Genomic DNA, 15,582 nt, shown 5'->3' with positions numbered 1-15,582 from the left:
TCAGAAGTAGCGCCCGATTTCTGTTATTCTATCCCGATTTCTAGATAAGGATACCTGCATGGGAGACGTAGCGTTTAGGCCAGTAACACCACTTTGGGATGACACTCATGGTTCTTACATAGCCAGCACCAACATATCAGCCAGCACCAACCCGTATTTGGCTTAATATACTTTCCTCTAGGGTCAGGATAACTCATAACACCACTCCAAGTTGACAATAAGCCTCATTCTGAGAGAATGCTTTGCCAAGGCCAAACATGGGATATGGTCAACAATTGATACTTTAGTCAGACAGTCAGACGCCAATGAGAATAGGTCACAGTGTGTCGCTGCTGTCACCATCAGCATAGGGAATTCAATGAAATCTCCCACATGCGCATAATACACAGCATATGTTACGCATAACATGTGTATAAACCATAATCGTGCATGTGTATGTGCAAATCACGACCCGTGTATGTGTTTGCGTGTGCATGCATCACCGCCACCGGTCCTCATCTTCACCTGCAAGTCCCCAAGACCAAACGTAGCTTTCCCCGATCCCAAAGCATCCATCCCCACCCTAGCGAGGAACCATGACTCATGTCTCCTCAACCATGCTCCATTCCCCCTCCGTCATCCCTGAAATGGCATCTGAGGTATGCTTGGGTACGGTCTCTTCCATCTGGATCTCATCCATCCTGATCCATTCAACCTTGGTCTCATCCTTTAAAGCTGCCATATTCGGCTCAGTTCCCAAAGCTTCCGTACACTTATAAGCTGCTTCAATGAACGGCGTGGTACCAGGCACTGAAAGCGCATCTTGGGGTCAGAAAAAAAAACCCAACAAAGCTCAGGCTTCCCCCATCCAGGTCCGCCACAGCCCAGGCCCCCCTCTCACTCGGGCCCGCCAAAACTTGGGTCATCCCTCCCTGCAACATGGGGCCCACCAGTCCCACCAAGCTTCAAGGCCAGGCCATGTCCCAAACATATCTCGTGGACCCTCCCATCTGGGTCCACCAAAGCTCTGGCCCTCTTCCCTCCTGGGTCCACCAAAGCTCTGGCCCTCTTCCCTCCTGGGTCCGCCAAATCTTGGGCCCTCCCATCTGACAGCACAGGACTCACAAATCCCTTCAATCTTCAGGGCCAGGCCGTATCCCAAATGCATTTCGCAGCCCCCCCCTCTTCCCTACCTGGGTTCACCAGAGCTCTGGCTCCGTTCCCTCCTGGGTCCGCCAAATCTCGGGCTCTCCCATGCGACAGCATGGGACCCACAAGTCCCTTCAAGGCCAGGCCATGTTCCATACGCATCTCAACGTGTGTGTGTGTGTGTGTGTGTGTGTGTGTGTGTGTGTGTGTGTGTGTGTGTGTGTGTGTGTGTGTGTGTGTGTGTGTGTGTGTGTGTATGCGCTGCCGCCACCAGTCATCATCTCCACCCATGAGACTCTAAGATGGAATGGAGTCTTCCCCAGTCCTGAAGCATCCATCCACAAATTTTGCTTCTGTATTCATTTTGTGCACGCCTTCCATTCTTCCCTACCTCATATTTACCCACATCCCTCTTTGTCTGTCTCTGTCTATTTTGTCCCTTGGCCCAACTGTCGGCATTTCCCACTTCTCCTTCTGTTGTTCCTTTTTTATCTTGTGTTCTGATCCATTTTGTATTCTAACTCTTCCACAAGCATTGATTATATGTACGGTATTTTCAAAAAATGTTCGAAGGAATGAAGATCATGAAGCCCATGATAATGACTTTGTCGGTTGGAGGAATGGCGTACGCCACCATTTCCCAAAATTGTCAATTTCATCATCCAGTACCATATCTGCTGAACTAAATCATTATAGTGTTTAATTCTCGGTTTTCAAGGTCAATAAATCCAATGGACAGATTTCAAAACCAGTCAAAAACTTGCATTGATCAATTTAAGACAACAGACGCACCTACACGTCTGATCAGTTACCACTGGAGCAGATGCGACACCTGCAGTACAAGGCTACAGATTGACTGCCTTAGACAATGGTTCCAGCACACCACTGACAAGTTCGTAAAATAACGCCTTTTTTGTATACGGAGTCTCGGCTCGTATGAGAATTAACACTTAGAACATGTAATAAGGGAGCGGGAGAAAAGAGGGGAGAGAGGGAAGTACAACAGTAGGAGGGAACAGGTACATCTGCAATTACAGATTAGTACAACCCACCTTGTTTAAAGAAAAGAGAACAGCAAAAAAGAGCTTATGTGGCACCCTCCCCAGATCAACAATGAAGAAGATGACTAACGTGCGAAAACAATTGTTAAGGTCAAAAGAAAGGATGTTGTTGTTATTGTATATCCCCGGACATGTCTTTCAAACAAGCCGGAGACAGCGATCAATTGCCCAGGAGCGACCCAGAGATCCACCACATCCAGGATGGTGTACCCCCAGCTTCACGAAGTCAGGGCCATGACAGAGTTACAGAGAGAGAGAGAGACAAGAGGGAAGGGGCCGGTCCATGGGACCAATCAGCACCCTGAAGCAGGGAAGAATGGGGATGATTTGGCCCCCTCTTGCATTGGGGGGTACAACCACCACAAAGAGGCGTCCCCAGTCGTTGTAGAAAGGATGTTTTCAGAGATGGAGAATTGATTTCCCGAAGACTACTCACAATAAAGTATAAGAAAAGGTTGCCTTTTTGGACATGACCTTTCCCCTGAAAAGGCCCCAGTGCACCTCAGCTTTTTTCACCCACACAATTCGTGTTCTATCAACTTTTAATGCATTTTACTGTATTTTTCTTTATCGATTTTATTTTTTATAACTGGTGTATATTCTACAATGGATGAGATGATATGTCATTTTGCGATAAAATTGGTATTATTATTTATATTTTATAGATATGCCAGCAGTGGCAAGCTCTCCGCATATTCATCTTACCCGGACCTCTGTCCGCACCCCTGTTCCATCCATCCCTGCGGATTTGCAGGTTGTGAGGAGCTGGCGGTAGAGCTGGTTCAGCGAGGCGCTCCCATAACTTCGTACTTAATCGGTGACCACCCGGAATTTACCAAGAATCTGCTCCATCGTCTCGCCTGCGGACGCATGACCACGGCTTTTACAACCCGGGTGCCTCAAGGTCCTAGGGTTGCGGAGCCGATGGAGGCAACCTGTGAGGACAAGGAAGCAAACGAGGACAATGAAATCACCAATGTACGTCGAGCTTGTTCGCTCAATGAGAATGTAAGGATACAGAGGTTTTTACGGTGTAGCCCATAGGGCAAAGTCGTCTGGAACAGTGTTTGTCTGTCCGTATGTATGTGTGTGTGTGTGTGTGTGTGTGTGTGTGTGTGTGTGTGTGTGTGTGTGTGTGTGTGTGTGTGTGTGTGTGTGTGTGTATGTCCCCTCAAACATATATCAATCAGAGCTGAGGATCTGGTCACATGACAGGGCCTTGTCATTATGGCAAAAAAACGGCTGACTCCACACTCCGCCATTTTGATTCCTATGCTGTTCAGGCCGAACATATCGCCGAACCTGTCATATATTACAATAGCCATGCTCTACCTTTTCGTTTTTGTTTTTCACAAACAAACCGAATGTTAAAATGATCAAGAAATATCGAAAGTGTAGACGTTACGGATCTTCTAACGACACAGTATGTATAGGCCTTAGGCTTCATGCCTTCATACCTCACCTTCAGGCCGCTTTGGACAAATTAAGCCCAGGTTTCTTAATACAGTAGTATTGTTTCAGTAGTATCGTTTTCGTTATCTTATTATAATAGAGCAAACGTATATGGTTCGCTATGTATGTTTATATGCGACGAAAACGTCTTCTTCTTCTTCAAATAAAATTACCACCCTCTTAATTAACCCTCTTAATTGCGTTAAGACTGCTGAGACCCCTCAGACCTTTGACGACCCTTTAATTCCCCCAATACCCTTCAGACCACCAAGACCCCTGATGACCCAAAATACCCTGAAGACCCCCAAAGACCCAACATACCCTGAAGACCCCCAAACACCCCAAAGACCCAAAATACCCTTCAATGCCCTGAGGCTCAAAAAGACCCTGAATACCCAAAGACCCAAAACACCCCTCAGACCCAAAACACCCCTCAGACCAAAAACACCCCAAAGACCCAAAACACCCCAAATACCCAAAACACCCCGAACACCCAAAACACCACGAAGACCCAAAACACCCCAAACACCCAAAACACCCCACCACCTCTCACCCCCTCCAGCTCAGGTCATGTGATTCTTGAGATGTAAAATTCCTCTGTGTCTATAACCTGCGTCTTGAAGGTGGTGGGGATCTGTAACCTCAGTCTTCAAGGTGGTGGGTATCTGTAACCTGTGTCTTCAAGGTGGTGGGGATCTGTAACCTGAGTCTTGAAGGTGGTGGGGATCTGTAACTTGAGTCTTCAAGGTGGTGTGTATCTGTAACCTGCGTCTTGAAGGTGGTGGGGATCTGTAACCTGCGTCTTGAAGGTGGTGGGGATCTGTAACCTGTGTCTTCAAGGTGGTAGGTATCTGTAACCTGTGTCTTCAAGGTGGTGGGTATCTGTAACCTGTGTCTTCAAGGTGGTGGGGATCTGTAACCTGAGTTTTCAAGGTGGTGGGTATCTGTAACGTGTCTTCAAGGTGGTGGGTATCTATAACCTGCGTCTTGAAGGTGGTGGAGATCTGTAACCTGTGTCTTCAAGGTGGTGGGTATCTGTAACCTGTATCTTCAAGGTGGTGGGTATCTGTAACCTGTGTCTTCAAGGTGGTGGGTATTTGTAACCTGTGTCTTCAAGGTGGTGGGTATCTGTAACCTGTGTCTTCAAGATGGTGGGTATCTGTAACCTGTGTCTTCAAGGTGGTGGGTATCTTTAACCTGTGTCTTCAAGGTGGTGGGTATCCGTAACCTGTATCTTCAAGGTGGTGGGTATCTGTAACCTGTGTCTTGAAGGTGGTGGGGATCTGTAACCTGAGTCTTCAAGGTGGTGGGTATCTGTAACCTGTGTCTTCAAGGTGGTGGGGATCTGTAACCTGTGTCTTCAAGGTGGTGGGTATCTGTAACCTGTGTCTTCAAGGTGGTGGGTATCTGTAACCTGAGTCTTCAAGGTGGTGGGGATCTGTAACCTGAGTCTTGAAGGTGGTGGGGATCTGTAACTTGAGTCTTCAAGGTGGTGTGTATCTGTAACCTGCGTCTTGAAGGTGGTGGGGATCTGTAACCTGCGTCTTGAAGGTGGTGGGGATCTGTAACCTGTGTCTTCAAGATGGTGGGTATCTGTAACCTGTGTCTTCAAGGTGGTGGGTATCTTTAACCTGTGTCTTCAAGGTGGTGGGTATCCGTAACCTGTATCTTCAAGGTGGTGGGTATTTGTAACCTGTGTCTTGAAGGTGGTGGGGATCTGTAACCTGAGTCTTCAAGGTGGTGGGTATCTGTAACCTGTGTCTTCAAGGTGGTGGGGATCTGTAACCTGTGTCTTCAAGGTGGTGGGTATCTGTAACCTGAGTCTTCAAGGTGGTGGGTATCTGTAACCTGAGTCTTCAAGGTGGTGGGGATCTGTAACCTGAGTCTTGAAGGTGGTGGGGATCTGTAACTTGAGTCTTCAAGGTGGTGTGTATCTGTAACCTGCGTCTTGAAGGTGGTGGGGATCTGTAACCTGAGTCTTCAAGGTGGTGGGGATCTGTAACCTGTGTCTTCAAGGTGGTAGGGATCTGTAGTGGGGGATCTGTAACCTGTCTGGCCCACCCCTGGAAGAGGCCTCTTCATCCTAAGCCTCTATATCTGTCTCCTGTCTTGAGCAAACGTCATCTCCAAAATGGACATATAAGACAAGCAAATACCTTGGTATTCTGTACAAAGCTCAGTCCATGCATATCTGCTCAGAGCTAATTGGAATATATTTGGCCTTCACCAGAAGTATCACAGAGTACGAGTCCTCACTGAGCTGATGTACATGTCCCCCATCTTGCTCCCATGGAGGCGATCAAGGTCAAGGCCCTGTGTGTTATTGGCATACCTCTGTATGAGGCCGATGTGCATTCCAAACTCTGATTCTCTCTGTTCTCTCATCTGTGGATCGACTTCCTGTGTGTGTTCTCTCATGCCCCTCGCTCCAGTCTTTCACGAGTGCTGGACATCATCACGTCATGCTGTCTTCATTATCCACACATGCTCTTCTCTACTCCCTCTGACCCTCCACCCCTTGTTTTCTGCCTCCTCCACTCGGGTGACGTCTTTCTTTCCCTGTGCCTCTTTGAGCCTCTATTATTCTGTGACCCAGCTGTCCCCGTTTTATTTACCACATCCATGAATAGAGTAAGGTGACAGAAGGTATATCATTTATGTCCTCCACGGGCCGAGATTTTTGGAAACTAGTTTATTACATGTTAAAAAGTGTTTCTTTTCATACCTGCACAAAGTGTTTCTTTATTGTTACACTTAAAATTACAAGGCAATGGATAAGACATCTTGGTAAGACATTTTTCAAACAATTTTTTTAATGTAATTGAATACACCTTCTTCATGATGAATCTTTTCTGCCCGACACCTCACCAGGAGTTGGTGGTTCGATGGGCGCAACTGCAGCTTCCCTGGCTCGAAGTGTCCTGGATTGTAAACATCGCTCACGAGGTGGCAGATTTGGATGTTTCTCAGAATGCTCTCAGCACCCTCCCGGCAGTTCTGCCTTGGGGCCTGCGAGCCCTACGCCGGTTCATTGCTTTTGGGAACAAACTCGTTGAGATTCCTTGTGTGCTTCCGGAGCAGGTGTTCTGCCGCAGGTTAGCCAGGCTCTGTGGTGCACGCATACCATATCACTTTGAAAGGCCGCATACATATATGATATGATTATAATGTTGGTGAACGTACTTGGTGAACATGTGACCGATTAGAGAAAGAAAATATATTTTCGATCTCAATTCAAGGAAAGATGAACAAGTGTTTGAGTTGACAAGTAAAACATGTGTAACATCAGATCTTTAATGACATTCTACAAAATGTGAGATTATTACAAACAGAAAACCAAATACTGCATTGGAGTTATCAGAAGGAACCTGGATAAGTAAAGAGCAAAGATGGAGTCATCAGGAATCAGGAGGAACCTGAACAAGTAAAGAACAAAGATGGAGTCATCAGGAGGAGCCTGAATAAGTAAAGAGCAAAGATGGAGTCATCAGGAATCAGGAGGAACCTGAACAAGTAAAGAACAAAGATGGAGTCATCTGGAGGAGCCTGAATAAGTAAAGAGCAAAGATGGAGTCATCAGGAGGAACCTGGATAAGTAAAGAGCAAAGATGGAGTCATCAGGAGGAACCCAAATAAGTAAAGAGTAAAGATGGAGTCATCAGAAGGAACCGCAATAGGTAAAGAGCAAAGATGGAGTCATCAGAAGGAACCTGAACAAGTAAAGAACAAAGATGGAGTCATCAGGAGGAACCTGAATAAGTAAAGAACAAAGATGGAGTCATCAGGAGGAACCTGAATAAGTAAAGAACAAAGATGGAGTCATCAGGAGGAACCTGAATAAGTAAAGAGCAAAGATGGAGTCATCAGGAGGAGCTCAAATAAGTAAATAGCAAAGATGGAGTCATCAGAAGGAGCCCGAATAAGTAAATAGCAAAGATGGAGTCATCAGGAGGAACCCGTACATGTAAAGAGCAAAGATGGAGTCATCAGGAGGAACCTGGATAAGTAAATAGCAAAGATGGAGTCATCAGAAGGAGCCCGAATAAGTAAAGAAGGAACCTCAATAAGTAAAGAACAAAGATGGAGTCATCAGAAGGAGCCCGAATAAGTAAATAGCAAAGATGGAGTCATCAGGAGGAACTTGAACAAGTAAAGAACAAAGATGGAGTCATCAGGAGGAACCTGAATAAGTAAAGAGCAAAGATGGAGTCATAAGAAGGAACCTCAATAAGTAAAGAGCAAAGACGGAGTCATTAGAAGGAACCTCAATAAGTATGGAGCAAATATGGAGTCATCAGGAGGAACCGCAATAAGTAAAGAGCAAAGACGGAGTCATCAGAAGGAACCTCAATAAGTATGGAGCAAATATGGAGTCATAAGAAGGAACCTCAATAAGTAAAGAGCAAAGACGGAGTCATCAGAAGGAACCTCAATAAGTATGGAGCAAATATGGAGTCATCAGAAGGAACCTCAATAAGTATGGAGCAAATATGGAGTCATCAGGAGGAACCTGCATAGGATTCGTGTTTCAGCCGCTACTACACGACCCTCCAAACCCATTCAGGCGAAGCCAAGTGAACCTTCCAGAAAAATCTCCAAAATAATTCACTTCTCCTCAACAGGTAGGTAAAGAGAAATAATGAGTAAAAGAGATAAAAGAAAAGAAAAAGCAAGAATTAGAATGAATACATGAATGAATTGTCTGGAAGTGTGGTGTGTCTGGAATGTGTCTGGAATTAGAATGAATAAAGACAAATGTGTGGAAAAGTAGAAACAAATGTGAAATGGACAAAGATGTCTGGAAGAACGTAGAGTGACAGATTCCAGTAGTTACTCCGCAGGCTCAAACGTGCTGAGGTTTACAAAGACATCCAAAAGATGTTGAGATTACTTCTTCTGGTTCCTTCTGATGACTCCAATGCAGTATTTGGTTTTCCATTTCATTACGATTGTACCATATCCTGATGCTGTGTGGATTCTGCTCTGATGGACCTCTGGAAGCTTGTAACTGTTGCTGCGTTTTTTGCCTGAGGAAGAACTGCTGAAATCTATCTATCTGAGTTCTTCCCAACATCTTTGTTTCTTTCACGTCTTTAGCCTTTTTCATATTTCTCTCTATTCATTCTAATTGTAGCTTCTTTATTTTTCTCTCTATTCATTCTAATTCTAGCTTCTTCTTTATTTTTCTCTCTATTCATTCTAATTGTAGCTTCTTCTTTATTTTTCTCTCTATTCATTCTAATTCTAGCTTCTTCTTTATTTTTCTCTCTATTCATTCTAATTGTTGCTTCTTCTTTATTTTTCTCTCTATTCGTTCTAATTGTTGCTTCTTCTTTATTTTTCTCTCTATTCATTCTAATTCTAGATTCGGAAGAGGGTCAGAAAGCAGTATTCAGGATTGCAAAGCACATAGCAAAAGAGAGGTGTGATGTGATGGGGGTGAGTTGCTTGAAGGATGAAGTGGGACAAATCGTTGTCGACCCAGATGGAATTAAAGGAAGATGGAAAAGATATATGGAAATGCTGTTGAATACAGAGAATGAATGGGATGGCAACATCGAGAGTAACCCAGTTTTACGACCGGCAGAGAAGATAACTGAGAAGGAAGTTGAAAAAGCGATAAAAGCAATGAAGAGTGGAAAAGCGGGAGGGTCGACGGGAGTTGTGGGGGATATGTTGAAGGCAGCAGGAAGGGGTGTGAAGAGAATGACAGAGATCTGTAATCTGGTGGTGAAAGAAGGCCGCATTCCAGTGGTTTGGGAACTGAGTACCCTCGTCCCTCTATACAAGGGGAAAGGTGACCCTCTGGAGGGTGGCTCGTACCGAGCGATAAAGTTATTGGAGCATGGAATGAAGGTATTGGAAAGGGTGTTGGAGAGGAGGATAAGGAAGAAAGTGAAGATCGACGAAATGCAGTTTGGATTTATGCCAGGAAGAGGAACGACAGATGCGCTTTTCATTGTGAGGCAGTTGCAGGAGAAGTACATGGATAAGAGGAAGTTGTTTTTTGGGTTTGTTGATCTGGAGAAAGCATTCGATAGGGTTCCACGCAAAGTATTGACATGGCCATTGAGGAAGTTAGGGGTGGAGGAATGGTTGATCAGAGTAGTGATGGCAATGTACAAAAGAGCGCGCACAGCTGTAAGGATGAAGGATGGGGAACAGTGGTGAGTTTGAGGTGAAGGTGGGAGTGCATCAGGGGTCGGTACTAAGTCCACTACTATTTGTAGCTGTGATGGAGGTGCTGGCTCAGAACGTAAAGGAGGGTTTACCGTGGGAGTTGTTGTATGCAGATGATCTGGTGTTGATTGCGGAAAGTATGGATATGGATGGACTGAAGGAAAAGATGAACAAGTGGAAGGAAGGTATGGAGACAAAAGGTCTGAAAGTGAATATCGGAAAGACGAACGTGATGGCAAGTGGTAAAGCATGTGGTGAGGTGGAAAGAACTGGGAAGTGGCCGTGTGCTGTGTGCAGGAAGGGTGTCGGAGTGAACTCCATTCAATGAACAATGTGCGCTGAGTGGTTTCATCAAAAATGTAGTGGTCTGAGAGGGTCATTTACCAGTGTGGCAGCTACATTCAAATGTAAGGTGTGCACAGAGGGAGCTGCAGATGGAGGAAATGTTGAGTTGGATCTTGGAGACGGCGTGAAGCTGGAAGGTGTGAAAACATTTTGCTACCTCGGAGACATGCTGAATGGAGAAGGTGGATCAGACTCGGCAACGGTTGCTCGAGTGAGATGTGCATGGAAGAAGTTTCGGGAACTGAGTGGCATGCTGATGAGGAGTAGAGTGTCGCTGAAGCTGAAGGGAAAGGTGTATGCTGCATGTGTGAGAAGTGTTATGATTTATGGGAGCGAGACATGGGTAATGAACGTAGAGCAGCAACGAAGGCTGGAAAGGGTGGAAATGCGAATGGTTCGATGGATGTGTGGAGTATCGTTGAGAGAGAGGAAGACAAATGATGAATTGCGAAAGATGATGGGAATAGAGCCTGTGATTGATGCTGTGAAGAGGAACAGGTTGAGATGGTTTGGTCATGTGTTGAGGAAGGATGAAAGTGACTGGTTGAGAAGAGTGATGGAAATGAATGTAGAAGGAAGTAGAGGACGGGGAAGACCGAGAAAGACTTGGCTAAAGATGGTGGAAGAAGAAATGCGGGCAAGGGGGTTAACAAGGAGATATGCAGAAAATAGGGCAAAATGGAGAAGATTGTCATGGGGACCGCAAGGCTGACCCCCGCTCTAGCAGGGAAAATGGCCTTAAAATGCATGTTGCATTCATTCTAATTCTAGCTTCTTCTCTATTTTTCTCTCTATTCATTCTAATTCTATGTTCTTCTTTATTTTTCTCTCTATTCGTTCTAATTGTTGCTTCTTCTTTATTTTTCTCTCTATTCATTCTAATTCTTGTTTCTTCTTTATTTCTCTCTTTCTTTACCTACCTGTCGAGGAGAAATGAAATTATTTTGGATATTTTCCTGGAAGGTTCACTTGGCTGCGCCTGGATTGGTTTGAGGGTAGAGGAGTAGCGGCTGAAACACGAATCCTATCCAGGTTCCTCCTGATGACTCCATCTTTGCTCTCTACTACTTCTGGTTCCTCCTGATGACTCCATCTTTGCTCTCTACTTCTTCTGTTTCCTCCTGATGACTCCATCTTTGCTCTCTACTTCTTCTGGTTCCTCCTGATGACTCCCGCTTTGCTCTCTACTTCTTCTGGTTCCTCCTGATGACTCCATCTTTGCTCTCTACTTCTTCTGGTTCCTCCTGATGACTCCATCTTTGCTCTCTACTTCTTCTGGTTCCTCCTGATGACTCCATCTTTGCTCTCTACTTCTTCTGGTTCCTCCTGATGACTGCATCTTTGCTCTCTACTTCTTCTGGTTCGTGCTGATGACTCCATCTGTGGTCTTTACTTATTCGGGTTCCTTCTGATGACTCCAATGCACTATTTGTTTTTCCATTACATTGTGAGAAAACACGTGGTCCTTGTCTTGTCGAGAGGCTTTCCAATATCCACACTAATATGCCTGGGGTGATCTTTTTAATACGTACACAAAGATGTAGAAGTTTTACTCAACAACTTGCTTGCCACTGAACTGTCTGTCTCGTCTGGATTTGATTTCCAATTCAACAAAGAAAAATAGGAGCAATACCCCTGGGCGCTCAGCTGGTAGAATAAAACGGTTTACTACACTGACTAAACGTATTTTAAACATTATCATGGTGTATTTAACGAATTTCAATGGTTGCTGGAAGACAGGGCAGCATGTACAATCATACTAACACAATCATACGACTTTAACAACAACAGGCATTTTAAGGCCATTTTCCCTGCTCGAGTGGGGGTTAGCCTTGTGGTCCCCATGACAATCTTCTCCATTTTCCCCTATTTTCTACATCTCCCCTTGTTAACCCCCTTGCCCGTATTTCTTCTTCCACCACCTTCAGCATGGGGGTATACGACGTGTATGGGAGTATACTCGTATAATCGCAATCATACGACTGTAAACAAATAAACAAAACGATACATATTTTGGGGGGAACCCTCCCCCCTCGCCCCCCCCCCTCAATTTTTCTAATGTCATGAACAAACATTGGTACATCACATTGGTACATTGGATGAAGGTTGTGGTCAAGTTTAATCTAAATAGTGTGTGTAGTTTCTGAGAAGAAAGCAAATACCTATTTGTGGGCGTCAAACCTGAATCCACTTTGACCCCGGTAGACCCCCTTAATCCCCGATTTTTTTTCATGCCGCCAACAAACTTGAGTTGCAAACGTACCAAATATTATTTGTGCCAAGTTTGGTCACAATCCCATCAGCGGCTTCGGAGAAGAAGTTGCAAGTGTTTATTGACTGACGGACTGACGGACGGACTGACTGACGGACTGACTGATGGACTGACTGACGGACTGACTGACGGACTGACGGACGGACGATGCGCCATCGCACAAGCTCCCCGGAATTTCGTTCCAGCTGAGCTAAAAACTGCTGTTCTGGTGCAACACCAATTCATTCATTGCATTCGTCTTTCAGATGTGGATGTAAAGCTTGCTGTCCCACGGTGTATCGTGAAAAGACTAGGCCATTGTAAGCTGTTACCCTGACTAAATTCCCTTTTTGTAGATTGTGGGATGATAAGTTGATTATAAAGGGATGTTGATGTTAATTTAATGATAACAATGGGATTAGTACATGAAATATATGTAAGCCGATAGATCAATGGGGTTGGATAGGACTACATAAAGAGCCCTACCCTGATTAATATGAGTTCCCTTACAAGGAACTTCAATACAGGAGGAGGCCATTCAGCCTGTGAGGACTGCACAATGGCTGCCATTGTCCTCCCAGCATTGTTTGTCCGTGCTCCATCCTTTTTTAAAATTCTGGACATCAAGCAAGGAAGCAGCACGTATCCATTTTAAATGCCTTTAGTAGAGCTCAGCTGGGGTTCGAACGACTCACCTTCCAAAGGCGAAGTATGTTCTCTAATCAAGGCACCACTGAGCCTGCTAGTGCTACTCGGCAATTTTTAAGCCTCCGCAGACAAAGTCCCGGGGGCGTTATGTTTTAGGGTTGTCCGTCCGGCTGTCCGTCCGTCCGTCCATGAAAGGTTTTCGTTACCGAGATAATTTATGAATGGCTGAAATGATCAAAATCAAAATAGATACAAGTATGTATAATGATTCAAAGATGAACTGATTATATTATGGGGTCAGAAGGTCAAAGGTCAAAGGTCAGAGGTCCCGTCAGGTAAAAATTCTGTTACTGCGGTAACTTGTTAACTTGTGATTGGATTTTGACCAAATTTGGAATAAGTATATATTACGATACAAAGATGAACTGATTCGTTTTTGACATCGAGGTCAAAGGTCAGAGGTCATGTCATGTAAAACTGTGATAGTTGAGAAAAACTTAATGGATTTAAATCAAACTTGATACAAGTATGTATAATGATTCAAAGATGAACGGATTATATTATGGGCTCAGAAGGTCAAAGGTCAAAAGTCAGAAGTCCCATTAGGTAAACATTCTGTTACTGCGGTAACTTGTCAACTTGTGATTGGATGTTGACCAAAGTTGGAATAAGTATATATTACGATGCAAAGATGAACTGATTAGTTTTTGGCATCAAGAGGTCAAAGGTCAAAGGTCAGAGGTCATGTCATGTCAAACTGTTATACTTGAGAAAAACGTTGGATTTAAATCAAACTTGATACAAACTTGATACAAGTACTTGATACAAGTCCTGCCTCACACCTAGCTCGTCTTCACGCTGTTGAAACCAAAGCGTTCAGAATCATTGGAATCTCCCGCGATGAAGCTAACTCCAAGGGCCTCTCACTCACTCACCGCAGGCAGGTTGGTGGTCTTTCCATCTTCTACCGACTCCTCTCTGGCCTTGCCCCCCAGCTCTCTCTGGGCTCTGTCCCCCAAATATTCCTACAGGTCGCACAAGATCTGCCTGCACACCTTCTTATGGTTAAACACTTAAACTGCCAAAATCAAGACTCTCTGCTCACCTTCACTCCTTCATTCCTTTTTTCTCCCACCTCTGGAACAAACTCCCTCACTCTCTGCAATCCCACTCCACCCTCCAGGTCTTTAAAACAGCTGTTCACCACCATCTCTTATCTTCCCCCATCCAAAACCTTGATCTTTTCTACCCCCGCTAATTTCACCCCAAATCCACTTTTTTGAAATACCAACTTCTGTCCTGGAAGTCCTTGGTGTCCTTGTGTTTATACTTCTCCCACCCCCCCCCCTTCCCACGCCTCCTCCCCCCAAGCCCTCTCCCTCCCACACATCTCCCTGCTCTCGAATGTTGTGTTTGTGTGCTTCCCCTTCTCTCCCCATCTTGTGTTCCGCTCCCTCTTTTTATATATTTTGTTTGTCTGGTTGATTTGTTTGTGATATAAATGTTAGCTCTTTCACGAGCCTCGATTCAGTATACAAAAAAGTATGTATAATGATTCAAAGATGAACGGTTTATATTATGGGGTCAGAAGGTCAAAGGTCAAAGGTCAGAAGACCCATTAGATAAACATTCTGTTACTGTGGTAACTTGTTAACTTGTGATTGGATTTTGACCAAACTTAGAATAAGTATATATTACGATACAAAGATGAACTGATTAGTTTTTGGCATCAAGAGGTCAAAGGTCAGAGGTCATGTCAGGTAAAATGTGATTCTTGAGATCATCTGAAGGGATTTAAATCAAACTTGATACAAGTATGTATAATGATTCAAAGATGAATGGATTATATTATGGGGTCACAAGGTCAAAGGTCAAAGTCCCGTTAGGTAAACATTCTGTCACTGCGGTAACTTGTCAACTTGTGATTAGATTTTGACCAAACTTAGAATAAGTATATATTACGATACAAAGATGAACTGATTAGTTTTTGGCATCAAGAGGTCAAAGGTCAGAGTTCATGTCATGTAAAACTGTGATACTTGAGATCATCTGAAGGGATTTAAATCAAACTTGTTACAAGTATGTATAATGATGTAATAACGTGGGGCGAGGCATATCGGTCGACGTCACGACGTCCAAGAGTGCCGTTCTAGTTTTTGTCTAATTTGTGTCATGTAATAAATATGTCATTTCACTCCAATTACCTCGTCCTTGATATATATATATACCAATGTCTTTTTTCCAGGCTTGAGGAGATTGACTTGTCTCACAACATTCTGGTCAGTCTTCCACCTGCTTTATTTTCACTTCAGTGGTTGCAGAATCTTAACGCATCATATAACCTCCTCTCAGAGTTTGGAACAGAAGAGTTGGCATGTACGTTTCATTTATTCTCTTCCGGCACTTCCACCTTGGCTTGCATGAGCTTTGCATCGCTCATTTTCTCCGGCTGATGAGGGCACCGAGTCTGAAATTATTGTCCAAGACTGATCATTCGGCCCGGTCAGAGATCTTTGA

The 15,582-nt window shown here is 44.4% G+C and overlaps 1 protein-coding gene across 9 annotated transcripts in view; it reads left to right on the top strand.

Moving 5' to 3' along the window:
- LRRK1 (leucine rich repeat kinase 1) overlaps window positions 1-15,582 on the top strand; it is a 281,256-nt gene that overhangs the window by 77,567 nt on the left and 188,107 nt on the right. For 8 of the 9 annotated variants that reach the window (XM_078771695.1, XM_078771701.1, XM_078771699.1 and 5 more), the window contains 3 exons: window positions 2,944-3,197; window positions 6,513-6,736; window positions 15,311-15,441. In XM_078771695.1, the coding sequence (XP_078627821.1) occupies window positions 2,944-3,197; window positions 6,513-6,736; window positions 15,311-15,441 (609 nt within the window). The remainder of the gene's footprint in view (window positions 1-2,943; window positions 3,198-6,512; window positions 6,737-15,310; window positions 15,442-15,582) is intronic. The other variant, XM_078771694.1, reaches the window with a different exon arrangement.

Source organism: Myxine glutinosa, chromosome 2 (genome assembly GCF_964187855.1).
Source record: "Myxine glutinosa chromosome 2, kmMyxGlut1.1, whole genome shotgun sequence".
NCBI classification, from domain to species: domain Eukaryota; kingdom Metazoa; phylum Chordata; class Myxini; order Myxiniformes; family Myxinidae; genus Myxine; species Myxine glutinosa.
Note: the sequence above shows the minus strand (reverse complement) of the source record. Positions and strands in the feature narration are given on the sequence as shown.